This window comes from Podarcis liolepis, assembly GCF_965112155.1.
Source record: "Podarcis liolepis genome assembly, chromosome: 1".
In the NCBI taxonomy this organism is placed as follows: domain Eukaryota; kingdom Metazoa; phylum Chordata; class Lepidosauria; order Squamata; family Lacertidae; genus Podarcis; species Podarcis liolepis.
Genome location: NC_139554.1, coordinates 138166426 through 138194021, shown reverse-complemented (window position 1 = coordinate 138194021; position 27596 = coordinate 138166426). Strand labels below are relative to the sequence as shown.

At 40.4% G+C, this 27596-nt stretch overlaps 2 protein-coding genes across 4 annotated transcripts in view; one reads left to right on the top strand and one right to left on the bottom strand.

Moving 5' to 3' along the window:
* Window positions 1-1096: 1096 nt before the first annotated feature.
* LOC310693452 (uncharacterized protein) lies at window positions 1097-26789 on the top strand (the record flags this gene model as incomplete). 2 transcript variants are annotated; one of them, XR_014519175.1, is made up of 4 exons in its annotated part: window positions 1097-2339; window positions 3386-3453; window positions 4055-4120; window positions 26669-26778. XR_014519175.1 is itself a non-coding variant. In XM_083475574.1 (4 exons), the coding sequence occupies exons 1-4, from the start codon at window positions 1255-1257 to the stop codon at window positions 26787-26789; spliced, it is 342 nt and encodes a 113-aa protein (XP_083331700.1). In that variant the 5' UTR covers window positions 1115-1254. The 2 variants fall into 2 exon arrangements, 1 of the variants encoding a protein (XP_083331700.1); XM_083475574.1 differs by having other exon boundaries at window positions 1115-1316; window positions 3361-3453; window positions 26669-26789.
* Window positions 25520-27596, bottom strand: part of ERBB4 (erb-b2 receptor tyrosine kinase 4) — a 796937-nt gene continuing 794860 nt past the window's right edge. For both annotated transcript variants that reach the window (XM_083472043.1, XM_083472044.1), the window contains one exon: window positions 25520-27252. In XM_083472043.1, coding sequence (XP_083328169.1) covers window positions 26807-27252 — 446 coding nt within the window. In that variant the 3' untranslated portion in view covers window positions 25520-26806. The remainder of the gene's footprint in view (window positions 27253-27596) is intronic.

Sequence of the window (27596 nt, the reverse complement as noted above, 5' to 3'; positions counted from 1 at the left end):
AGATTAGAGAACTGGGCAAAAACAAACAAGATGAATTTTAACAGGGAGAAATGTAAAGTATTGCACTTGGGCAAAAAAAAAATGAGAGGCACAAATACAAGATGGGTGACACCTGGCTTGAGAGCAGTACATGTGAAAAGGATCTAGGAGTCTTGGTTGACCACAAACTTGACATGAGCCAACAGTGTGACGCGGCAGCTAAAAAAGCCAATGCAATTCTGGGCTGCATCAATAGGAGTATAGCATCTAGATCAAGGGAAGTAATAGTGCCACTGTATTCTGCTCTGGTCAGACCTCACCTGGAGTACTGTGTCCAGTTCTGGGCACCACAATTCAAGAAGGACGCTGACAAACTGGAACGTGTCCAGAGGAGGGCAACCAAAATGGTCAAAGGCCTGGAAACGATGCCTTATGAGGAACGGCTAAGGGAGCTGGGTATGTTTAGCCTGGAGAAGAGGAGGTTAAGGGGTGATATGATAGCCATTTCAAATATATAAAAGGATGTCACATAGAGGGAGAAAGGTTGTTTTCTGCTGCTCCAGAGAAGCGGACACGGAGCAATGGATCCAACCTACAAGAAAGAAGATTCCACCTAAACATTAGGAAGAACTTCCTGACAGTAAGAGCTGTTCGACAGTGGAATTTGCTGCCAAGGAGTGTGGTGGAGTCTCCTACTTTGGAGGTCTTTAAGCAGGGGCTTGACACCCATATGTCAGGAGTGCTCTGATGGTGTTTCCTGCTTGGCAGGGGGTTGGACTCGATGGCCCTTGTGGTCTCTTCCAATTCTATGATTCTATGAAAATGTAGACACATTTAAAATTGAGTAATTTGGATTAATTGATATGTGGTTTGGGTATGTCAGCCTTTAATCCAAAGTAATTTTAATAAGAATACTTAATTCATGCCAAAGCACTCTGATCAGTCCCCAAAGCCTAAGAGATGCCTGGGAGTAGTTAGCAAGTGTGCTGGTGCTCTGAGTTTTTGAAAGTGAAATTTTACCATTCTGTACTTATGCAAATATTTCTTCTGCAAAACCTATTTATTTACAAGTGAAAGGAATCCTGAGGCCTGCCACATGAGGAACAGAAAGAAAATCACCAAGCGGTATTTCAGAGAAAAGTTTGCTAAATTCCTGTTCTCTATAACAGTCCTCGTATTTCCTATGGTTAATTGTGGTGTACAGCAGAGCCAGATGGCAATTGGAAATTACAGACAGAATGAAGTATCAGAAGCAACATAATCTGGAGGACAGCCATGGAATGCTTTGCAAGGAGGCAACAATCTGGAACAAATAGCCCAGCAGCACTCAGGAAAAGGTAAACAGAATGCTTGAAGTGGCGCTGGTTGTTTGAATGAAAAGACACCCAATCCCAAGCAGATGCAACATTTATGGAAATGTCCTACATAAATCCAAGTGTGAAAACATACGCATGCAAGAGAAAAGGGGGGGGAGAGAAAGAAAGAAAGAAAGAAAGAAAGAAAGAAAGAAAGAAAGAAAGGGAAGATTCAATTGGAGTCCGATTCATTGTTCTCTGAAGTCAATAATTTGGTTTCTACATTCTGGATAGGCATTTATTATTCTTACTTTGAGCAAATAGAAATACAGGGAATTTTTAAAAAGTGGAGCATAAAGGAATTGCCATCACTACAGTCATGAAGATGTAAGTTTATTTTGATGTCCATGGATATTGGCCTTACAAGGGAATTCTTCTGTATATGGAAGGTGAATAATTTAAAACATTATCAGTGATGTTGGGGTTTTGTTTTCCATTTGAGGCAAGCATTATGATCTACGAGATTCTTCACTGGCTCAGATTAAAATCCAGATTGGAGGAACCACTCTGTTCGGCTCTACGCCATCTCCAAGGAAAGTGCCAGAAGGGGAGGAATTTGGGCAGAAGCAGACAATGGGATAGATGAGAGGGTCTGAACATATTGCACTCTCAACAAAATCTTTGGCTGTCAGATACAAAGACCCAATAATAGAAATTTATTTATGCCCACTAAAATAGAGGTGACTTTTGGAGAGAAAAACCCACGAATTGAACCTGCTGATCTACCAGCTGCTAACTGCATCCTCAGTTCACCAACTGAGCTAAGTGATGCATCAGTACATTCTTCCACCCCTAGCTCCTGCTCGGTGCTTATAAATACTGAAATGCAGATGCTCTATGGTCTTGCTGAGGGGATGAAAATCAATATGCAACGTCTCAACAGAGTATCTGCATTTCAACTTGGCAAGGCCTCTCCCATCCTCCTTGGATTTAGAAATACAATGCAGACATGTGGATACTGGCTGTTCAGGAGACTTTCCAGGGTAGGATGTGCCTGATCATGTGGTAAGAGGAGAGCCAAAGACATATAACTTGTTTACAAGCAGATAAGTTTGAATATATTTTGAGGCATTTGGGTTTTATTCTGCAGATTTGGCTTGTGGTTCAAAACGGATATGCATGGGACTGGATCAGAATAATAATTTCAAAGCCATTCGCTTCCAAATGGGTTATTTCAATTCTTCAACTTTTTGCTGAGCTACATAGGAATGAATTGCAAAATCTCAAAGCTTCTTTTATTCCAAAGCAATCCCAAAGATTTAAAAGTTGTCCCATGCCATTACTTTCATTGGTGTTTTGTGTGTGTGAACTCTGGGATTGACCGTGTCATCCTTTGTATGTCTCATCAGCAGTGTGCCCCACTAAATTCAGCTGGACTTTCTCCCAGGTCAATGTGCTGAAGAATTGGCAAAACTAAGTAGAGTTGAGGGAAGGGGCATTTCAAAAATTGCTCTTTCACACCGGTGCTAATAAACAATTGACACTATATATTAGCTAGTGTGGCAAAATAGCTCCAAAACCTCTTTTGGAGGGAATTTGCCTAAAAAAGCTCAACAACTGTTCTGTCCAGACTTTCACTTTCTGAAATATGGCAACCCTAGGTTACTGCTCAAAATCAGTTTGCAGACTGCAGACATTTGGGACAGTGAGGAAGGATCTTATTAAAATGTGCTCATGCCATTCAAAAATTCAAATTGCAGAGTCTCCCAAATTGTGTAATGGTAGAAAAAGGTAAGCAACTGGGAAGTGTTTGGAGAGTGGGAACAGAGGTGAGGCTGATTTGTAGCCGTTTCGAAAGAAGAATGCCATGGAGTATATTTTCCTTCTGTGCTTACTCCCTCGGGAATTTCAGTGGACGAGATGAGATTATTCTCACAAGTCATTTCCACTCAATGTGCCTCAGAAGACTGTTATATGGTGGCCGTTTTTGTAGTCATCTAAGCTGTGAACAGTATTAGCCTTTGGGGGGAAATTTGTTTCAAAGAACCTGTCAGACTTTATGGATGGTGTCTCTACCTTGTTACAGAGACACCATCCCTTTTACTATTCAGATAAAACGTGAACATGGAAAGAAAAGGTGCACATGCAGGAAAACCTCTTTTGTGGAGGAGGAATACAGGTAATCAACTCCCGGACACGATCATGAATTGCCTGTTGGATGGTGGAGTGTTTGCATTTTATGGATCTGTTGGGAAGCAACTAATACACAGTAGGAGCAATTCATAGCCGCCAACCTTGGTCTGCCAGATAATGTCCAGTGCAGCCCCAAATTGGGATAAAATAAAATGCATTGAAGCTTGTTCAATCCATATGAATCACTCCTGTTTTATATCATTTTTCTAGGACTCTGCATAGAAGGGGGGAATTTGAATTCAGTTCCCTAGGACTGAGGTGCCCCACTACCTTGCCTATTTCCTGCAACCATGTTTGCACTGCCCAGAGACTCTCACCCTAGTGCTTGTGTTGCCAGTGCCACCATTAATTCTGTGATACACCTTAAATATGTTGCACACAATTGACATTTATGCACAGTTAATTTGGGTGCTATGGAGAATAGAGAGTAGAGATGGCAACAATACAAGAAACTGGGCAGATAGTGGGGCACATTAGGAAGGAGGATGCAGTAGGCATGGGGTGTGATAGGTTGGCACTGAACCAGGCTGGCTCTTTCCCTAATTTGCATATGAAGCAAACACTGTTTCTTGTAATTCTGTATACAGATACCTTCAGCATTCTGCATGCTGCTTCCTGTGGCTCTCTGTCAGCGCCAGCCACAGAGGATACAGGTAAATCAACTGTTTGAGTCTAGATAATCCTGCCAGGCAAGCCTTCCAGACTTTAGTTTCATATGAGAGTCCTCAGAGGCAGGCTCATCCATATCAAACTGTTCCTTATATACATATATTTTATGTAATCCAGTTTCTCTTTATTTCTAGCCCCTTGTGTCAGGGTAACTAACAAAAACAATTGTTGGTAAAACAGAACAATGTACTTGATCTAAGTTTAATGAATGCTTCCCACCCTTTCCCAACATTCATGAGTTCCAAAGGCCAATCAAAAGATGTAGGCTTGGGCTGGGGATTCGTCAATGGTGTGATACTCATTGGGGATCTCTAGCTCCCATATTGTCGCTGTGGTCTGAACCACTGAGCCTCTTGGGCTTGCCAATTGTAAGGTCAACAGTTCGAATCTACGTGACAAATCCTAGAATCTAGACCAATCCTAAACAAACTTGGGCTGATTTGGGTTGATTGAGGATTTTCCTAGAGTGTCAGGGCTCTAGACCCAGATTGGGTCACATGGGCTGTCAGAAGAGGAGTTGGTTGGCTGACCACGTGTTTACTTAGGGTTGGTTGATGAGGAGGAGGAGATTGGGAAGGAGATGCAGGCAGCTCTGCTCACCCATCCTTCTCACCGCTGACTGCATGATTAATTTCAGTTTGCATTTCTTAGTCCAGAAAGTATTGATCTGATGTGTAGAGATCTTTTCTATTCTAATTGATTCAAGAGGGTTCTGGAAGCTTCTTGGTGTGAAAGAAACAAGCAGAAGGTTTATGATGTTTGGGTTATTCCTTCAGAGAAGCTGAGTGCAGCTGGCTTAAACTGGTTCTCTTATTTCTGTCAGTCAAGGTCATGCTGACTATAAAAGTAAGGCCAGAAGGAGCCGGGGCTTCACTTTCTCTTCCTACCTCTTTTCCTTCTGGTGTGGTGTTCTGAATGATATGCATAGTGTTAAGGTTTAGACTTATTACAAGTTATTGTAAGTTTAAGTCTGCTGCAACTGGATGTCTTATGGACTGTTCCAATCCTGAATGTACAGTGGTACCTCAGGTTACATACGCTTCAGGTTACATACGCTTCAGGTTACAGACTCGGCTAACCCAGAAATATTACCTCGGGTTAAGAACTTTGCTTCAGGATGTGAACAGAAATTGTGCAGCGGTGGCGCAGCGGCAGCAGGAGGCCCCATCAGCTAAAGTGGTGCTTCAGGTTAAGAACAGTTTCAGGTTAAGAATGGACCTCCAGAACGAATTAAGTACTTAACCCAAGGTACCACTGTACAACAGATCTCATGTTTGAATCCACACAACGGGGTGAGCTCCTGTTGCTGTGTCCCAGTTCCTGCCAACCTAACAGTTTGAAAGCATACCAGTGCAAGTAGATAAAGAGGTACCGCTGTAATGGGAAGGTAAGCAGCATTTCCATGCGCTCTGTCAGTGTCATTGTGCCAGAAATATTACCTCGGGTTAAGAACTTTGCTTCAGGATGCGAACAGAAATTGTGCAGCGATGGCACAGCGGCAGTAGGAGGCCCCATTAGGTAAAGTGGTGCTTCAGGTTAAGAACAGTTTCAGGTTAAGAACAGACCTCCAGAATGAATTAAGTTCTTAACCCAAGTTACCACTGTATTGGAATTGTGACCATTATGTTCATTTGCCTTCAGTAGCAGTAAAGCTCTGCTGGATGAAATACAATTGCCCCTGGCCTATTTTTTGGGAATCCTGCAATGTGTTCAAGTTGTTACTCTGCTCACTATGCATTGGAATCTACTCTGGATCAATACTGAGTAGAATTTCTCAGTTCTCATACTGAGAGCCAGTATGGTGTAGTGGTTAAGAGCGGTAGTCTTATAATCTGGGGAACCGGGTTCGATTCCCCGCTCCTCCACCTGCAGCTGCTGGTGACCTTGGGCAGTCACACTTCTCTGAAGTCTCTCAGCCTCACTCACCTCACAGAGGGTTTGTTGTGGGGGAGGAAGGGAAAGGAGAATGTTAGCCGCTTTGAGACTCCTTGGGGTAGTGGTAAAGCAGGGTATCAAATCCAAACTCTTCTTCTTCTAGAATTTCAATGACATAATATGGGTTTAAAGCCCTAGTAAAATGTACAGCTGTGCTATGCCTCCAGTTTGGTTTGGGGTCTGGAATGGGTCCTGGTCACCCCGGATTGGACTGGGCCCAAGACAGGATCGGTGTACGTATTTACACATGTGTGTGCACACATGGTAGGGCATAAGCACAGCCCACCTCCAGACCATTCTGCGATGCTGGCTTGCGGTGTCCTGACTGTGATCCAATTCAGGCACATGAGGTGGCAACTGCCTTGGGGAGCAGGATCCACAGGCGCAGCAGATCCAGCCTCCAAGGAATCGCCCGCTGCTGCAGTGGCAGTGACAGCTGCAGCAAACTCCTTGGAGGCCGGATTTGTCACCCCTAGTGCTGCTAGTCTCTTCCTACCCTTGTTTCCAATGACATTTTGTGTTTTGCCTCAGGTGTCACAATGTATTGGACCCAGCCTGGGTGGCATCTAGAACTGTAGAAGCTGCTCCAGGAGGCTGCCTCACTTGTGATAAACCTTACATGTATAGCAATACAAACACAACATGTAGGCTCATAGTTAGTAGAGAATATATAATGGAATAATGATATCATTCAGATTATAGAACTAAGCCCATCAAAGTTCATATGTACAATATAACAGAGTGGTAGCGAGGACCGCCAAGCCGTGTGTTCAAAATAGATGTCGTATTCAAAGAAATTCCATCGAGGTTTCTTCAAAGGAGAGACATTTATAAGCAGTTAGTAAACCAGCTAAAGAAAAATGGAATCCAGTACAGATGGGAATTCCCAGAAGGGGTATCATTCTATTATAAAGACAAGAGATTCAAACTATCTAGTCCTCAGGAACTGGAGAAATTTGCCAGAAGGTATGACAAAGAACTGGGAAGGACAGGGGGGGAGTTAGGGGGGGACAGACGGGAGGAGACGGAGGCAAGAGGAGGAGAAGAGGAGGAAGAAAAGGAAGCAGACGAAGAAGAAGAGTCTAGCAACAAAGACTTTTAAAGTTAATTTACTGGATCTGCTTGTAAAAGGATGGATACAAATAGAAATTGTTTCCTCTAGAGGGAGTTTTTGAACTGTTGTTGGAGTGGACCTGGGGAACTCTACAGCTGTAGAGATTAAGGATCGTGAGAAACAGACATTGACCATGGACAAGAATGTTGACACAGGAAGCCTTAGTGTCTGCTTTGTGCAGGGCAAGTGCTTTGTTGGAGCAGCTTCATGCGAAGATGAATTTGATGACTACTGCAATTGATAATTTCGGTCAAACAGTGAACCCTGATATAGAACCTGCTCAAGAATTGACCCAGGAATCTGCCCTGACAGGGCAAGCCGTGGAGAAGACAAAGGAGGAGGTTGTTGTTGAACCTCAAGTAATACAAGTTGAGAGAGATGCGGCCTTGCAGGAACACAAACTGTCATTTCTGATGACTGAATCTGGAGTGAGTCAGACTTGGAGAGACGGAGTCCTGTCGGGACTGGAGATGGCAAGTTGGTCATATCCTCCTATGCAGGGATTTCCTGACTTTTGGGATTTGGTTTTGGGCCAGGAGGAGATTGGAGTGGTCGAGGTCCTCAACTTTGGAGGGACATTGAAGTATGCTTTGGAATATTTTTTGGATTTTAGTGCCAACGATGGAGAACGGGCTGACCGGTCGAGAAGGGATAAAGACATTCTCAGGTTGTTCCCCTGAGATCTACTCCTCAGAGACAAAGGAAGGAAATTAAGTACAAGACCAGCAGAAGACAAAGTAAAGTGCAGGTACAATTATGAAGAAGATCTGCAGAAGGGACATGGAAAAGAGTTAAGAGCCTCGGACATAAGATCACCAGGTTGATGGACTAGATGGAACAGACAGAAAGGACTGACAGAACCCGAGACCAGGAAGAAGAGACGGTGGATGAAGATTGGCAGAAAGTTTAAAAATCCATTAAGAGAAATATTGCAAAATTAATGACTGTTAGGAAAATCTTGGAATGAAACTATTAGGTTTTAGTAGAAATGTTATAAGGAGTTATGTATAAATAAGTTTTTAAGTTCTAAGGTTTTTTATGGTAAGATAAGGCTAAAATAAATTAAGACAACTAAAGGACAGAATACAGTGAAAGATGGAAAGGATTTGCTGAGATAATTAATAATTAGAATACAAAAAAGGGAGGTGTGAGGAGGTCGATGAAACAAGTTAATGAAGATAAGGATATGGGAATATTGGATTTGTTTTTAAATTTATGCTTTTGCTCTTGTTTTTGATTTTAGTGTATTGTATGTTTTGTACTTTTTATTCTCTTTTTATTGATTTGTATTGTTTAATCTCTTTTTTCTTGCTTTTTCTTTCTCTTTTTTTCTATGTAACTTTAAATTCCCAATAAATATCATTTTATATAAGACTTTTAAAGTTAATTTAGACCTGACAACTAATTAACAATGGCTTTGAGAATACTGTCATGGAATGTGAATGGACTTAACAATAAAAATAAGAGAAATCAAATTGCACAGGTGTTGATTAAAAAAAATCTTGACATAACATGTTTGCAAGAAACACACGTTGCAAGAAAACATAAAAGAGTTCTAAGTAATAAAAGATTAGGATTGGATTTCGTTGCCTCAGATAAGAACAAAAAAATAGGAGTGGTAATATATATAAAAGAAAAATATGACCCAAAATTAATTTATAAAGATGAAGAGGGGAGAGTGATAATAGTCCAAATCACTTTCCAAGGGGAGAAAATAAATATTGTTGGAATCTATGCTCCTAATGATAACAAATCAACCTTTTACTCAACATTGGGAGACAAGTTGTTAGAATTGATGGACCAACATCTGATACTGATGAGGGATTTCAACGGAGTGACTATATCGGACTTGGACAGATCAACAAGGAAAAAAGAAACGAACGAAGGCAAACTACCTAAAACCTTTTTTGAATTGGTGGAAAATATGGGACTAATTGACATATGGATATTCAAAAATCCTACAACAAAACAGTTCACCTTTTTCTCAAACCCAAATCAAAGTTGGGGAAGAATAGATCACATTTGGATCTTGAAAGAATTAATTATGAGAGCTAAGAAAGCGGAAATTCTTCCACAAACATTATCTGATCACAACTATATGGAGTTAAGAGGAAAAGACCCCGCAAACTTCAGATGGAGAATGAATGAGAACTTGTTCAATGATCAGAAGATAATAAACAGGGCGAAAGAGACAATTGAGGAATACTTTAAATATAATTTGAATAAAGGAACACCCATAGAAATAGTCTGGGACGCAAGTAAAGCAGTTATGAGGGGGTTTTTAATTCAGAAAAACAGCCACTTAAGAAAGGGAAGAGAAAAAAAGAAAGAAGAAATCATGATACACCTCATGGAGAGCGAGAGACAGTTAACAAATAAACCAGAAGATGAAACAATAAAACAAAACATAAAGATGCTACAGGCCCAATTTTCCATGGTGGTGAATCAAGAAGTAGAATGGAGAATTAAAATGATGAGGCAAAAAAATTTCGAATCAGCTAACAAAATTGGGAAGTATTTGGCTTGGCAATTAAAGGAAATGAAAAAACAAAATATAATAGGTAGAATAAGGGATGGAGAAAAGATAGTGGAAGACCCCAAAGAGATAAGAAAGATGTTTCAGAAATATTATAAAGAATTATATAGAAAAGAGAAAGAGACAGATAATAGAATAGAAGAATATTTGGAAAAATACCAATTGCAACAGATTACGGAAGATGAAAGAGAACAATTAAATCAGACAATTACAGAACAAGAAATTCGGAAAACAATAAAAAAAAATGAAAATGGGAAAGGCTCCGGGGCCAGATGGCATTTCATCTAAATATTATAAAACATTATGTGACCAAATAGTCCCAGTGTTATGCGAGGTCATGAATAACATCTTAAAAGAAGGGAAAATCCCAGCCACGTGGAAGGAAGCTTACATTACCTTGATCCCCAAAAAAGATGCAGATGGCTTAGAAGTTAAAAACTACAGACCCATCTCCTTGTTAAATAACAACTACAAAATATTTGCTGATGGAAAGATTAAAAAGACTTTTAAATGGGAAAATTCACAAAGATCAAGCAGGCTTTTTTCCGGGAAGACAACTGAAAGATAATGTAAGAAATGTCATAGACATTATTGAATATTTAGAGAATAGGATAGACAAGCAAGCGGCATTGATATTTATCAATGCCGAAAAAGCATTCGATAACATCTCCTGGAGATTTATGAAAGAAAATCTAAAAGCAATGGGAGTTGGAGAAGGGTTTGGAAAAGGAATTGAAGCCATATATCAAGATCAAAAAGCCAAACTCATAATAAATAGCAATATATCGGAACCTTTTGATATCGCTAAAGGGACTAGAAAGGGTTGTCCCCTGTCTCCCCTGTTATTCATAACAGTATTAGAGGTTTTTAACAAGAGGCTAAGAGAAGCATCAGAAGTGAAAGGGATCAAGGCAGGAAGTAAAGAGTACAAAATTAAAGCATTCGTGAATGATCTAGTGTTAACATTAGAAGAGCCAAAGAAGAGTTTACAAGAAGCCTTACAGAGACTAGAAGAATTCAGCAAGGTGGCGGGACTCAAACTTAACAAGAATAAGACCAAAATGCTGACAAAGAACATGACCAAGGAAGAGCTAGAGGAACTACAACAAAGATCTGGAATTACAGCAGTTAAGAAAGTTAAATACTTAGGAGTATGGATTACAGCAAAAAAGATAAACTTATACAAAGACAATTATGAGGCAACATGGAGGGGTATTAAAAAGGACCTAGAAATGCGGGATAGATTAAAGTTGTCATTCTTGGGGAGAATATCCGTGATTAAAATGAATGTTTTGCCCAGAATGTTATTTCTATTCCAAACTATTCCAGTAATTAAAGGGCTAAAACAACTTAAAGAATGGCAAAAAAACATTAGTAAGATTCGTCTGGCAGGGAAAAAACCTGAGAATAAAAATGAAAATCTTGGTGGATAAAAAAGAAAGAGGAGGTTTTTTCCCCTGCCAGAACTGAGTCTATACTACGAAGCGGCTTGTTTAACATGGGTGAAAGACTGGATAAAATTAGAAAACACCGATCTCTTAGACTTAGAAGGTTTTGATAATAGGTACGGGTGGCACTCGTACCTATGGTATGAGAAGGTGAAAGTTCACAAGGGTTTTCTAAACCATATAATCAGAGGATCAATATTTCAAGTTTGGGAAAGAAACAAAGACCTACTGAAAAGGAAAACCCCTTGGTGGATTTCACCAATAGAAGTTTTAACTATCAAAAAAGTTAATATGGAAGGGAAAAAAGCTACTTATGAAGAACTAATCAAAAAGACAGATCAAGATATAAAACTCAAACCGTATAAAGAGGTAGAGAATTTATATACAGGGTGGTTACAGTATCACAAAGTTAATGATCTACTAAAAGAAGATAAAAGGAAAACGGGATTCGAGGATAAGAAATCTAAATTTAATATTGATATTCTAGAAGGTAAAAATAAATTATTATCAATAACATACGATTTATTATTGGATTGGTATACGAAAGACGAAGAGATAAAGGAAGCTATGGTTAAATGGGCTATTGATTTCGGCCATAATATTGATTTTGATGTGTGGCAAGAACCATGGAATGTAAACATGAAATTTACGGCTTGTACTGCTTTAAAAGAGAATTTGTGGAAAATGATCTACAGATGGCATCTAACGCCGGTAAAGCTAGCAAGGATGTATAGAACAAAAAATAAGAAATGTGTGGAGAGGTAGAGGGTGACCTCTACCATATGTGGTGGACCTGTAGTAAAGTGAAGGGCTTTGGGGAACTAATCTATAACGAACTTAAAAAAAATCTTTAAATATACTTTCCCAAAAAGACCTGAAGCTTTTCTACTGGGATTGATTGGAAAGGAAATTGAAAAAAAAGATAAAAACCTCTTTTTATATGCCACAACAGCAGCCAGAAATATGTTAGCTCAGAATTGGGAAAACAGACATAATACAAAATATAATGGACTGGCAGGTTAAAATGATGGACTACGCAGAACTGGCCAGACTATCAGGAAAATTAAGAGATCAGGACGAGCAGAAGTTTCAAGAAAATTGGAGTAAATATTTGATGTATATAAGAAACAATTGTAAATCTTTGAAGACACTGGTAGGGTTGGAATAACTCTTACAGCGTGTAGTTGATAATAAGATATATAGAGTACGTGATATTAGAACTTTATTTGATACTTACCAAAGAAATGGAGGGAAGTCAGAGGCATGATAGAGCCTAAGTTAAATATGTAACCTATATATGCGTAATTTATGAATGTATGTATGTGTACTGAAAATCAATAAAAATTTAATTTGCAAAATAGATGTCTAAGGACGTCTCACAATAGTCCTTCAAAAGTTTCAATGGAAGACGTCTCAAAAGCCTCAAAAGGACAGTGTCTCCGGAATGATACTACTGTTTCGTAATAGTCTCTGCATTAGCCTACATGTTGTGTTTGTATTGTTGTGATTAGACCTGACATGTAGGCAGTGAATGTGTTTCCACCACATGCTGACTGTGCTGGACAGAATGGGTGCATTCTGAGCACTGGCTAGAATCTGCATTCAACACCACCAGCATCTTGGATTCCTTGGCGGATTATATGTAGTGTGGGCAGAATTCACAAGCTTTCCTTAATCTATCCAATGTGCCACAACAGTATAAATGAAATCTTCCCATGATGAATATATAGTCCTTTTTTTGAAAGCTGAACATTTGTAGTCCATGAAATATGCCCCAGCTCTATTGCAGGAGATATAGATCACTCTAAATCTTGTGTAGACATAGCTGGGAGTAAACTGAACTCTCTGGGACTTACTTCCAAGTAAACATGCATAAATTGTATGTGTGTTTCCTTGTTGACTGGTATTTTGTTGTGGGCAAAGTTTGCAAATTGTGCATTCTGTCATTTTGACAGTAAGAAAATGCCTTCTGGTGCATACGTTTTGTACCATTTTTAAAAAATATCATTATAGATAACACAATATGGCAACCATATTGGAAGTGCATAACAGACCAGACTACCTTTTTAAAAACACACACACACACACACACAAAAGTGGTCTCCAATTTAGAGCATAACTAGGGCCACAAGCTACAGCTAAATTATCTGCTTAGATTACAGTGGTACCTCGGGTTAATAACTTAATTTGTTCTGGAGGTCTGTTCTTAACCTGAAACTGTTCTTAACCTGAAGCAGCACTTTAGCTAATGGGGCCTCCTGCTGCCATTGCGCCGCTGCTGCACGATTTCTGTTCTCATCCTGAAGCAAAGTTCTTAACCCAAGGTACTATTTCTGGGTTAGCAGAGTCTGTAACCTGAAGCGTCTGTAACCCGAGGTACCACTATATATGGATAGCTTAATCTTTCACCCAGCAATTCCACTCCTCCCAAGATACAAGCATTTGGTATCTTATAGCATACATCTATATCATCTTTGTGCTAAGAAGACATTCTGGCATCTTAGCAGCTTCCAGGAGAGGGGAGATGCAGAGAAGAGTGTGTTCTACCTGAACACTTGAGTGTCTTGTGGTATGGGAAGAAGTCTAGGACTAGGGTAAAGGATAGGTGCAGTCCCCATTCAAATCTGCAGGCTTCTGCTATTGCCTTTATAGAGGCACCCAAATGCCTCCACTTTTAGTTGGCTACAGTGTTCAAAATTAATGTTTAATTCAACCAGGCAATAAGAAGAAGAAAAAGGCCACATGCATGAAGGACCATTTGTTTTGTATTTTATTGAATTTCATTTATATTAAATTAAAAATATATTTTTGACAGATTCATGTAACAAAAAAGCAGAACAGTTTTCAAATTGTTCAGCTGGGATGATCAGTGTGGGATGAAGCTAAAGCAGGTTGCAATCTACATTTGTCCTAACAAACAGATAAAATTTCCAAGGAACTTGGGAGGTAATACAGAAAAAGAACAATCCTAATCACACAAAGGGAAGGAAAAGAGACACTGGTTTCTCCCATAGCTTCCAAAAACAAAAGGAAAGGGAAATGATACTAAAATATATAGATAGCTAAATATTAACAAAAGTTAGTTATGTAATTTTTAACAGTGCATAATCCTTCATAGCTGAAAGATGAAAAAACTAAAGGTTAAAGTAACATTACACCACACACAATTTGTCATATCCTCCTGTGTAAGCAGGTGCAGGAGGTTGAACACACCACAATAGTGCTAACACAGAATCACACAGAATGTCAAAAGGAGACCTCCAATCGAACCTGCAAGGAGAGAAACAATGGGAGGGGGAGGGAGAGAGGATGGAATCACAGGCCAATTACTTATATACAAATCAACCTTAAGACAATTATGTTCCAAGGAATGAGGCCCACAAAGGAAAATAAAAACTACATTATCCTTATTTACATATGCAACTAGCCATGTCTTTAACAAGCTATAAAAATACTATTCACATTTTCAAATTAACATACAGTAGTTTTGTTTTTAAATTTTTGTTTCAAAAAGGCAGCTAACTCTGAATGCATTTGTCTCACATGAAATGAGGATGCCAAATCCACAATACATGGCTGCATGGCGTCACTTTCCTGGAAGTTTACAAGGTGAAAGTATTTTGTTCTTTGCATTTTTAACAGTTGTACTAGGAATGGAGTGAAATAGCTAAAGCCAGGATGTTCTCACAGCCCAATCCTAAGACATACTGCACTAGCAAATAATTTTGTTTAGGATGCAGCTTGGCCACAGTTCTGTCAACGAACAATGTTGCTACACTGGGAGAGATTCTTAAGAGACCAGGATTCAAATTTTTGTCTTTGTGTAACCATCCCTGGGTCCATCATCTAAAAACAGCAGAGCCAATTTGGGACTAAAGGAAGTTGACAAACTCACCACTTCTCTTTGTCAGAGTGTATCAGTTGTTAGAAACTGGTCCATAATTCAAGATTCCTAAAAACCATGTGGCCAAATAATATTTGGAATAAAGAACTTTCAATGCTACCATAGACATGTTGTGTTTCTTGCGTTTAACTAAATTTAGCTCCACTGAAACCAGTCGGACTACCAGGGCAATCCTATGCGTATAGTTGCAAAACTAAGCCCCACGGAGTTCAGTGGGGTTTACGAATAGGGAAGTGCATATAGGATCGCAGCATTAATTGCCCCAAATCTGATCTGGGTTAGGAAGCAGATTGCGATGCATATTTATTTTAGAAAGGAAAGCAATTTCCATATTGAGTTTTATTCAATAACAAATTAAAGGCTTTATATTAATAGGGGGAAACATGTTAAACATGTTAGAATTTTTTAAAAAATGGGCTGCAATCTTAACAGGGAGTTCCAACCTAACAAAATACAGTACAAAATGCACTACATTTGCTTTTACCTTTCTCTTTATCTGCTATGAAGAACTTAAAGTTACTTTGCAAACTAGGTGAGTTTACCAAGTAGCATGGCTTAGTCACTATAGAGCTAAACAACTGAATCATTCCTTTAGAATCATAGAGTTGGAAGGGACCCTGAGGATCATCTAGTCCAACCCCCTGCAGTGCAGGAATAAGCAGCTGTCCCAGACGGGGATCAAACTTGCAACCTTGGTGTCATCAGCACCACGCTCTAACCAACTGAGCGAGTGTGTGGATCTGGTGGCCAGAACTAGAAAAGAGGGTGAAAAAAACCAACCTGCAGGTTCATTTTGGAAAACACTCACCCCTATGGAGAGTTTCTTTTAAAAAAACAAAAACCCTCAGAAAATCAATATTTCAGCAGTGAAAAAGTTAAAAAACAGACATAATGTACATTGTACTGGCTTTGAGCTTGACCCACAATTCCGTTAGGGCATCGTACTTGGGTCTATGCAAGTTTAGTCTCATTGAGAGTTGTGGCTCACTCAGATGGGTGCAGAATGTAGCATGTGAACATGTAGATTGTTGCTGCTTGAACAGTTTGAACCAGTTCCGTCCCATGTGTAGAACAGATACCCTGTCTATATCCAAATGGCCAGTGATTTCAACTGGAATAAAAACTGTGTACACCCAAGCACTTCTTTTAACTGGATTATGCATTTCCTGCTTCCAGAGGAGCATTTTGTTTCCTTGCATTCAAAGTTAGCTTACCTTTGCACAGCTGCTCAGTTTAATTATCGACCCATTTAACAGCAGTACCGTTTTATGCTACATATTTCATAGTACCTCACTTCAAAATAACGGATTACATATCTACACTTATAAAATACCATTCACAGTTTGTTACTGTGGTTATCGCCCCCAAAATGGTTTAGTCCGCTGAGTGCTTATGGATAATAATGCAAGCTGACTTTCATGCCAGTAGAAAGGAATTGTTTTCAAACAATGGTTATTAAAATAATCCAAATAAAGGTGCTTTTTCCTTGTGAGTAGCTGAAAGGTGCATTTCAACTGACCCACCTTTCAGTGCATCCTGTCACCCTGGATAGGACCTATTCAAATTTTGCTGTAAGGTTAGCCTCCCCTGTAAGTTAGCAAAAAGCTTGCTGTATCACCCTGATTTTCCCTCTCTCTTTTCATTGACTTTATGCTCCAGTCAGTTGCTAGGGCTAATGTTATTCATTTGCTGTGAATCCATGCCCATGAAAGCTGGTGTTTGACAAAGGACTCAGATTTGCAAGACTTAGTTTTTTTAAAAAGCAAAGCATGCTTCTGCTTATCATGCTGGAAATTAATTTGGAAGTTAGCAAGTTGTGTCTGCACAACAAGGAAGTTTTTTCCAGTAAGCATGAGTGCTGAATGCTGTACGGCTTCATGGTCCCTACTCATGTTCTACTAAAAACCTCCTTAACAACCCTCAGTTTCTAATGCCTATCCTACAGCTTCTACCAACACAACTAGTGCAAAAGCAAAAACAACAACAACAACAAGAAGAACACCCTTTGTAGCTGCTTCAACATAATGCATGCAACTGATGATTTGTATGCAAAAATGAAAACTTGCATAAATATTATTGATCTTCTCAATACATATTGAGTGCTGTAGTCCATCTTTCTTGGTGGAGACTTTGATGCAAAGTATGAACATCCCTTGCTATATGCCTTCAGAGGCTAAGGAAACTCACAACTTAATGAAGTTATGGTTCAGGAAAGAACTTACCTCTGTGCTCAGTGTAAATTGATCTGACACAAGTGTCTAACACAGGTACCATTGAAGTCAACTGGTTGTTCCCTGCTAAATTTCAGCTGGTTTGCATCAAGCCCCCAGGTGATTAAAGTCAAAGATGTGCATAAGCACATTTTCTGAAGTGGCAGGCTATGTGCGCACACAATGATTGCAACGATCGCACCCAGTTGCAACATGCTATTGCAACAAGATCAATAATAATTACAACTAACCGTATAATCACTCTGTGAATGTGGGAGTGAAATGGCACTGTTTGTGCTGTAGGGAATTACTTCACAAGGGAACAAGAAAATTGAAATCTATCCCTTGCTTGTTTTTAAGTGCAAACACTGAAGGAAGGAAAAGATACAAATTGGCCTTTTGCATTCTGAAGTGCTGGTGTTTCTGGCCATGGAACATCCTTGGTTTACATTTGTCCCTAATTTTTAACAGTAGATATGTTAAATATCTACTGTTAATTTTTAACAGTAGACATAACATTTTCCTTGTAAAGCTTTCAAGAAATAGCATCCAAAGAAACAACTCCAAATGCTTACTCCAACATCATTTTATTTTTCTACAACTATGTTCCTAAAGGGCTTAAACCTGAACTCTAGGCAAGGTCAAAATACTGTATTTTCCCGTGTATAAGACTAGGGGTTTTTTTTACCCCCAAAATAGGTTTAAAATTGGGGCTTGTCTTATATATGGGTAGTGCTGAGGGGTGTTTCCTTAATTTGGAGTCCCCCAAAATAGGGGGCATCTTATACATGGGGGCGTCTTATACATGGAAAAATATGGTAACTTAATTTAATTAACACAGCCACCCTTACAATCGGTCACTCTGACTTCCTTGGGAATGCTAGGCAATGCGTGAAGGATCTGTGAAGATCCTAGGAGCAGCTAAAAACATTCTCACCAAACTGTAATGCCCAGGATTCACTGAGGGAAAACCATGCCAGGTTATATACACACACACACACACACACACACACACACACACACACACACACATATATATATATATATATATATATATATATATATATATGAATATATGAATATATGAATGATATTTGTTAATATAGGCCATTTAGCCTAGATCTATGAGAACACTAAATCTAGTTCCTTTTATTCTTGGTCTGAGTACTTGTGCTTACTAGAGAACTTTGTATGGTTCAACAGCCGATAAAGTTGGGGCAGTATTATATACAGTGGTACCTCGGGTTACATACGCTTCAGGTTACAAACTCCACTAACCCAGAAATATTACCTCAGGTTAAGAACTTTGCTTCAGGATGAGAACAAAAATCGTGCTCCGGCGGTGCGGCAGCAGCAGGAGGCCCCATTAGCTAAAGTGGTGCTTCAGGTTAAGAACAGTTTCAAGTTAAGAACGGACCTCCGGAATGAATTAACTACTTAACCCGAGGTACCACTGTATCCCATTTACCTGTTCTATGATACCTTCAAAAGCACCTCACATACCTTGGGGCCAGCACAGCTACAACATCCTAAACACACAGGCTTGCCAGATACCAACCATTTTCAGTGTATTATGATGCCTTGTTAAATTAATGCCTATTATAGAAACACAGTGATTTCTTGCATGCATTAGTTTTGCTTTGCTGAATACTCAACATTAGCAGCACTGGGGAGTCTGAGTTTAAGTGAAAATGAGTGAATTATAAGGGGCATTGTTTTGAAAGCAAAGAGGAACATGGAAACCATAGAACTAAATTTCCCATTCCAATATGGAGAAAATTATAAAGTTCCAAAGATAGGATTGAAAGCATCACACACATCAAGTAAACCTTGGGAATCCAAATCTACCTTCCTGTCTGCTTGCACAGTAACTCTACAGCTCTAGTAGAAAGAAATTTCTTCCGCTCTGTCTTCTGAACATTTAAAGGTATGGCTGCAGAAGGCTACAGAAAAGTCTTAAATGTAAATATAATTAAACAACACCAAATAAAGAGATACTTACGTAGGTAAGGCACAAGGAAAACTACAACTAAAAATGTTCAGACAAGACAACTCTGCCTTTCCCCATTCCTTGACTGGGCAGAATGTTCCTCACTTCTGTTGTTTTTAACTGAGAATGTTGGAGCAATAAAGGTGATTTTTTTTAAACAAATCAGCTGCTGAAAGCATGCAGCACTTTCAGCTTCAGTTTTGGCTTCTGGTTTTAGTGAATACTTTGAAAATGTAACTCGCAGTGTTTCCTTTGGGCTCTGAGCCCAAATAACGGCTGACAAGAAATTCACATCACACCTCTGTAAAGGGCAATATAAGGCAATGTATAATAATTCAGAGCGAAAAAAGCTTGCTGCCTTGGCGCATGTGCCTTTCAAGAGAGGTAACATTTCCCACAGTACCCAGAGTTCAGGCCCCTTTATCTTCAAGTCGTGACTGCTGTGTGTTTTGGCTGGTTTGCTGTGTCCCTGCTTGAAGCAAATGTCAATTATTTCCCTCCTTTGTCACTTCTGGAAGTTTCCTCAGTGATATTAACTACAGGAAGGCTATGGCAGGGTATTGCCTAACTTCTATAACTTTTCCACAAATTGTGCAATATCGGTACCTGTGTGATTTCCACTGTGGCAGGGTATATTTTCTTTAATCTACAGGATGCAAAGCAGTTAGCAGTGCTAACTACAGGGCTCTTCAACACAAACAGAAGGACGTCTGGCCTGAGGATACAGTTCTCACAGCCGAGCTGCTACCGCTGAGAAGATGAGGCTGGAAGCTTTATTTACCCTGTTGTCTTTCTTAGCAGCATGATCCCAATGAAATCACGCTACTCACAGGCTTTTTTGCATTTAAAGGGAGACATGCTGGTTATTAAAGAAGATTTTTTTTAAAAAAGGTGGTGAGATGAAGATTAAACTGCACTAAGAATTCATTTTGGTCTTCTGGAACAGATCAGAGCCCATCATTTCATGCACTTTCCCAAAGAATGCTGCCTAAGAATGCTTTGCCAAAGGCCGGACACGGCAGAAGCAAGCTGGGCGGAAGTGAAGTTGCCTGACCCTCTGGCGATGGCGTAAGGACAAGGGTGCGGTTACTAAGCTAGAGGAAGGATGCTATCTCTACCAAGCAAAAAATGCCCCCCACCCAAAACAGAAAAAAGAAATGCTAGTTTAAAGGTTGCTTCTCCTTTTGCAGGAATCAGACTGGTTGCTTAGGTAATGGCATATAAGCAGGTAGCTATTTGATACATTCAAAGTTTTTAAATATAGCCTTGGTGTACATGTGAGAAGAAAAGTCTGGACTAGGGATGAGGGAAAGACTTGATTCAGGAAGCACTGAAAGCCGAATCGATCAAATTTGTATTTTAGAAACAATATGCAAAGCAAACACAGCTATCCTTCAAAGCTCCACTGAATTCAAGTTTTGTGATGCAGTTTCCAACCCACCATTGTTTACAAAAATGCATATTTTAGGGGGAAGTGTAAATAAAAATGAAAATATTTAGGGAAAATGACTTGCAGAAATGATTGTATTATGGAAAAAAATGCTTTCAAAAATATGTACATTAGTCAAAACTGCATATAAAAGACATAGCTCACCTACTATGGAACTGCACAGTAATCCAATTTTCTGGAAGGAAGTGCAGGGGCTAGAATTAATCTGGTTCTCTACAAATCCCTCTTAACAGGCAACTCTACCACTGCAGTTGGTTGCATACCTGCCAGGTGGGGATTATCAAAAGCGCAAGAAGGAAGGCTCCACTGAGCCATGTTGTCATCAAAACAAATATTGGAACTGTCTGGAGTACACCAAGCACAGCAACCTGGATACAGGACCTCCTGCAACCAGCACTCCATGAAAAAATTCTGCTCTACAAAGTTCAAGCTTCCAAGAGATTTTGAGTGCATTTTTGGAACTGTTTGCCGAATAATATCTGCATTTAGATGTAATGGGAGGCACACTGCAGCGATGGGAATTTCCCCAAGTTAATGAATGTTAATCTAGGACTACAGCAGAACATTGACACACATTCATCAGGGTGCGGAAACCTAGACACACTGTAGCTGAGTGCCAGAGATGATAATACTGTAGCTATACAAACAAGACGAAGAGGCCATGAGCTCAAAGAGAGGGAGCAAAACCGGGGGGGGGGGGGAGGAACTAAAGGATTATACCATTTTATTGTAATAATATGAAAAGCCCAATAAACCATGGAATAAAAAGGGAAATGCTCTGAAATAATAATGAATTTTTATAAGGATTTTTTAAAAATTTAAAATCACAGACTGCTGCAAAATGTGGAGAACAATTTAAGGCTGGAAACATGGACAACTGAGAAGATTATTTGGGTTACCTGAAATATATATGAAATTCACAAATGCTTCCATTCATAGTCTGGACTGAGAACATGGCATGGAGGAAGGAGTTTTCCTTTCTGTCATTCCCAAAAGCCTGTAGAGTTTTACTGTTGAACAAACTGGCATTAGGTGAATAATTGCAATCCATTTTTTCACGTCACCACCTGGATAGGCCCTGCTAGTTCCCAAAACTTTAAAGTGGGGTAGGAGGGGAGCCACCCAGATGTTGTGGGACTTCAACTCCCATCAACCTCATCCTGTGTGGCCAGTGGTCAGAGATGATGGGAGTTGCAGTCCAGCAACACCTGGAAAGCCACCTCTGCTTTAAATGGATAGAAATGGACATGCATCCTGGCACCACTGGAATAAGAGACTCAAATGAGGTCACAGCCTGGATTTCATCTCACACAATCAATCAAACTGACTTCCTTATACATGCATTTCCCAGAATTAAAAGTTAATATGCTCCATCAATTCATATTTTGAGAGAAGGTACTGCTATGGGGGGAGGAACTATTTACATTTTCTTTTACTCTGCGGGATTGTTTTCTTTATGCAGTACTTATCTTGAATTGCCAAAAGCCCTGCACATAAACAGGTTTCCATCTTTGGTTAGCAATAGGATGCCAAGATGCTTTGATGAATTTCTCTCCCCTGCCTCCCCCATTCTCTTCAAGTGCACAGGCTTTTACTCTTTATAGGAAGCAAATATATATTACCATTTGACTTGTAAAGGCTTTTTACATGTGGGGAGAGCAGGATTGCATGCTATCCCTTGAATTTGCGGCGAGCTTTCCATTTATGTTCATTGAGGCAGCTCAGTCCTATTGGACCTTAGGCTCTCAATAACTTATGCTCTGTCAAATATAAACAAACACACTAACCTGCTGAGGATTCCTGAACCACCAATTTTGAAACGGGTAATCTGGGGAACTGAAGTATTGCTAACTAACAGCACACAGCTCTGCATAGGATCCAACATTTGCAAAGGAGCCAAAACCAGCAGCTACCAGGAGAAGAGCTCCCCTGTATGCTCTTCATTGTGAAATGGTCAGACAGCTATCTGTCTGGAGACGTCTATATTTGAAGACCCAGGAAAACCACCATAACTTTGCCTCAGTAATCCTATGGTATATATGGCTATAGCAGTGAAATCTCCACTGATGGTAGAAAATGTTTCCTTAACACTTGCAGCATCCGTAGTGTCAAAGAATGTTCTGCTTTCATCTAGCAGGCTCCCTAAGAATGTAGGAACCACCCTACTTAGTAGGCCATCTCATTTCCAATGGTGGTAGAAGCCTCTAAGTTGGATATGAAAATAACACTTTCTCCCTGTAGTCACCTCTGGGGCAATACAACTGGTTTTCAGAACCCCCTTAAAAGCCACTCTCTACCACCTCCCTCAATGGGTAAACTAAAACTTCTGAAATCAGTGAGCAGCCAGCACTTGAACACCAATTCTTTGCGTTCTGCACACACTGCTTTTCTGCTGTTACAAATGGGAATTTGGCCAGCACATCAAGAGAATAAACTTCACCAGGCCTGCACACATTTCTGTCCATTGTGCAATTGATTCTGACACTAAACATTGTATTATGAATGTCTCCTTCCTTCTCACTGCAGTTTGACACATATTTTGAGTAACTAAACAATATTTTTTAGAGAAACTGTGCAAGTGGAAATAAGTCTCATGCCTTCAGTAAGCACTCTTCTACCTGGCAATTAAATGCAGATACTTAAAATTAAGCATTTTCTGGAAGAACCCAAGTTTTGTACTGCTTTAGTGGAAGGAATGAAAAAATCTACTCTCACACACAAAAAATGTAATTTCCAATAACTGGGCAGACTAATACTTTACATGCAGAAATAAGGCCAATCCAATGTGAAGTCAGGTCTCACTCGGCTCCATCTTTAAAGCAAAACAAACCTAGAAATATGCATTATTAGCTCAATGAGGCTCAGGTCATATTACACCACGTAGTAACTTAGTACATAATTTGTTCAATTCTGGGCAGAGAGAGATTGAACTGGTTCAGGAAGTTCAAGAACCTGTAGTCTGAAAGACAGAGAAATAGATGCCTCCTGATATGGAATGCACTTTTGAGAACCAGAAATCCCCGAGTTCCTGCCTAGCAGCATCTCCTGTGCACAGACATAAAAGAGTTGACCGGCTGCAGCCCCCGGAAGGCAGGCTAAGCACCACCATGTTTACTGGGATCCCCAGGGCAGTGGGAGCCAGTGTTGCTGACAGAATATGTGAGAGTTGATGAGCTGGTACTCCTGCTTCCAGGGTGACCAGAATAACATGCTGGATCCCAGCGACAGGGAACAGTGGCTAGAGGGCAGTTATCACTCATCTTTAAATATACATTCATGCCATGTCTGGCTATCATCATATACCAAGGAGCCAGAAAACACAATAAACCCAAGCAAACGAACATCAAAAAGCAAAAGCACAAGCTTCCATGGGTTTTCTCAAGACATGTCAAATGTCTATGAAATTTCTTTGTGGATCACCAGTGCTTCCCAAAATGACCTCACAATCTGAGTTTGCTACTTGGACCGTACCAAGAGGCCAGTCTTGGGTGACCATGGGATCTACAATGGCTTGTAGGATGATGTGCTTTCAAAATCTACCTTGGCCAGAGGATTGGGTGTGGCAAGAGCTCCCCGCGCACTGGCTCCATGCCCTGGCTCTTCTCTGCTCAACTTGCCTGGGGTTTTGGGCTGATAGCTGCAGAGCTATCACCTGTTCTGGACCCTGGATGTGACTGCTATGCAAGGAGTCCTGCCTTGGTCACTGAGAGCCTTTGGGGTCACTCTGTTGGTGTTTAAGAGATAAGGTTAGTAGGGCTGTGCTAAACCATTTTTAAAAGGCTGAGACTTTTAGCATTCCCTTTCCCCCACACAGGTGTTTTGCCCCTTAAATTCCAGCCATAAATAAGTACTACTCTGTTGCTTAGTGACAGAGAGAGGCGGGAGCATCACAGAAACATACTTTATGAGCAAATGGCTACCTATATCAAGTCAACTCCTGAAACTATGAGCTTTGTTCGTTTAGCAGACTAAACCTGAAAGCTAGTTCTTGAAATATCCCCTAACATGCTTCTCTAAAATGCTGAAGGCACCCCTTGACTTGTTTTCAGTCTAATAGGATATGTGAAGTATTTTGACTCAGCTCCCTGCCATTATTGAATGCGCTTGGTTTTAATCATTACTAAAGTGCATACAACAAAATACTACTGCCCCTCCTGCAATTTCATTCAACATATAGTGAGCCTGCAATCCATTTTCCTTGGATTAAGCCCCATTGAAATCAGTGGGGCTTACTTCTGAGTAGATAGGATTGCACTGTCAGAATGAGGGTGATTCCCCCCCCCGCCCCTACTAGATATTATGTCTTCAGAGCTGTATAAATAAACTCGAGCTAAAAAAAAAAATCCAGTCATGAAGGGAACAAACTAAAAAAAAACTTTTTTAAAAAAATTAAAAATAGCATGTAAAAGCCAGCAGAGAATGAAGGTTCGTAGGTGAGAGAAAGCTTTGAAATTATTTACAGTTTTGACTGAGAATGTAATAGCCATGCACACCCGGAATTTCTAAAACCTTGCTTCGTGTTTCTTCTTTGTGCTAGGAAAGCAATAAGCAGGCCTCCCCACAGTCTTTGTCTGCTAGTCCAGGTCAGTCCAGCACTTCTTCCCGCAATTCCCCCTGCCCTGTAATCTGCTTTCCTTTCTGAGGCAGCACCGAGGCGAGTTACTCCTTCAACAGTTTTCCTGTGAGCAGTCGTTGCACTGATGAACAAAGTTCCAAAGACTTCACTTTGTTTTGGCATTTTCCACAGTCATCTTTTATATATATCTATATTTATATATCATTATAATAATAATTCATTTTACATTTTAAATTATTTTATTTTGCTGGTCACTTCCATATTGCTTCATTCAGATTCCAGAATACAGTTCAGGGTGAGGACAAAAATTAAAACCGTAGCTTAAGTGCAAATGAATTGTCCAGTGATCTGCCATGTGCGTTTTCTTCTTTATGAATTGAAGTCTGCCTCCTGACCCTGCCTCCTTTAGAAGCAGGTCACCCTTAAACAAAAACAACCCCAAAACCATGAATTAAAAGAACAACAACAATGGATTTTCTCCCTCTGTCCAGTCCTCAGTATTCTCTACTGCTTCCCAACTTTAGCTGATAAACCAGAAGAAACTGAGGAGAAAATAGCTACATTTTGTATTCAAGAAGTATAAAACATCAACAGGAGGTTCTGTGCATATAAATCTTGGTTGGTGGCTTGCCCTCAAAAAATGAGATGTTGTTGTTTTCCCTATAATTTTGGCCTTTGTGTCCTGAAATCATTTTTGCTTTCAAAACATTTGTTCTCCTATTGACCTGTAGAAAACCTGTAGTGTCATGCACAGAAGCATGAAGAAGTTAGGTCTGTGCAGTTAGAAAACAGACCCCCAACTGCAGAAGTGGTGGAGAAGGGGGGAACTGGCCGGAGAGTCATGTGATCTTCAGTGTGATCCCTTTGATGGATGGACGGATGGATGGACACAGTGAACAAGATGGGAATGGCAAACTGGGTTAGCCATTTTGTTTATGTGGTAGAATATAAAGTGTTAAAGAAAGAAGTCGGATTCTCAATCTCATTACGTCATCACTCATGATATTAAAAATGTCCTTTCCTACCCTCTCTTTTCCCTCCCCCTGCCCAAAACCGCACTGCCCCCTCCAGGATTGCTCCGGTGGCTCTCAGCATTTCCTGCTGATAGAAGCTGGCACTGTTGTGACTTTCCCTGCAGCATCAAAGCTGAATTGCTACGTGGAGAACTAGTTGGACAGCAGGCAACACCGCCACCGGCTTTTACTAGTATTCATTGGCTTGTCTGACCTCCTGGCCCTGCGGGTGCACAGAAAGTGAGAAATGCCAGCCTTTCTCCCTCCCTCCCTCCCCACTGCTTCATTCACTCTTTATTTTTCTTTCTTCCCGGCTTCCTGGAACAAATGACTCAACTGTGCCTTTCCATTTGCAGACAACCACCTGCAGGAAGAATTGGCAAGAAAAGGAGAAGAGAGGGTAAGAAGAAGGGACAGAAGAGAAGGGAGACAGAGACGGAGGAGAAAGGAGAGTGCTGGTATATGGGTCCCCCATGACTTCCACGCTTTGGGGATTACACCACTGTGTTTCGGTGTCTGTAGGGCGGAGGGGGCAGCATGGTGCCAGGCTTCAGGGAGAACTCTGAGAGGTATTCGGGGTTCTCTGCCACAATGGGCCGGATCCTTCCATTTTGTTTGTAAAAATATTTTGTGCTGTATTCCTGCAGGTAGTCCGGGTGCTGTAGGGTACTCCGTGGGGGCAGGCTGTGATTCCAGTAACCTGGGTTGTCAAACGCCTTCTTGGGTTTCTCTGGCAATGGAAGCCCGTTTTTCTTCAGGTACTCTGCATTCTCGAAGGTGCCTGTGAAGGTGTTGAGGTACAGTGGCTCGTTCACATACTCATCCTCTGCTTTGGGTGGGCCATTTTGGCCGTTGTGATATTCTGGGTTGTCCAGCGCTTGAAGATCACCATTTTTCCGCCGAGAGACAAATGGGTTCTCCTCCACAGGATTCAGGTGATCTAGAAATTATAAAAGCCATATGAGCGAAAGAAACAAACCACATCTGAATGGAACCTAATTTGAAACAAATTTGTTTTAATATTTCTATGTTGTCAAGCTGTACCATGATGGGTTACAAAAAAAGAATACCAGCTGATATTAGGAAGAAACAGATGAGCATTGTGCTGGTGAGTTGTTCCAAGTGGTTTAGTGGGCTGGACTTTAACAGACTTCATGAAGCAATGGATTGATATGAAAATGTTGCTAATTCCTAGCTAGAGAGAGAGTTGAGTCTGGGTGGGGGAATCTGTGGGCATCCATATCTTGGTTGTGCTGCCACTCCCATCAGCCCCATCCAGGATGC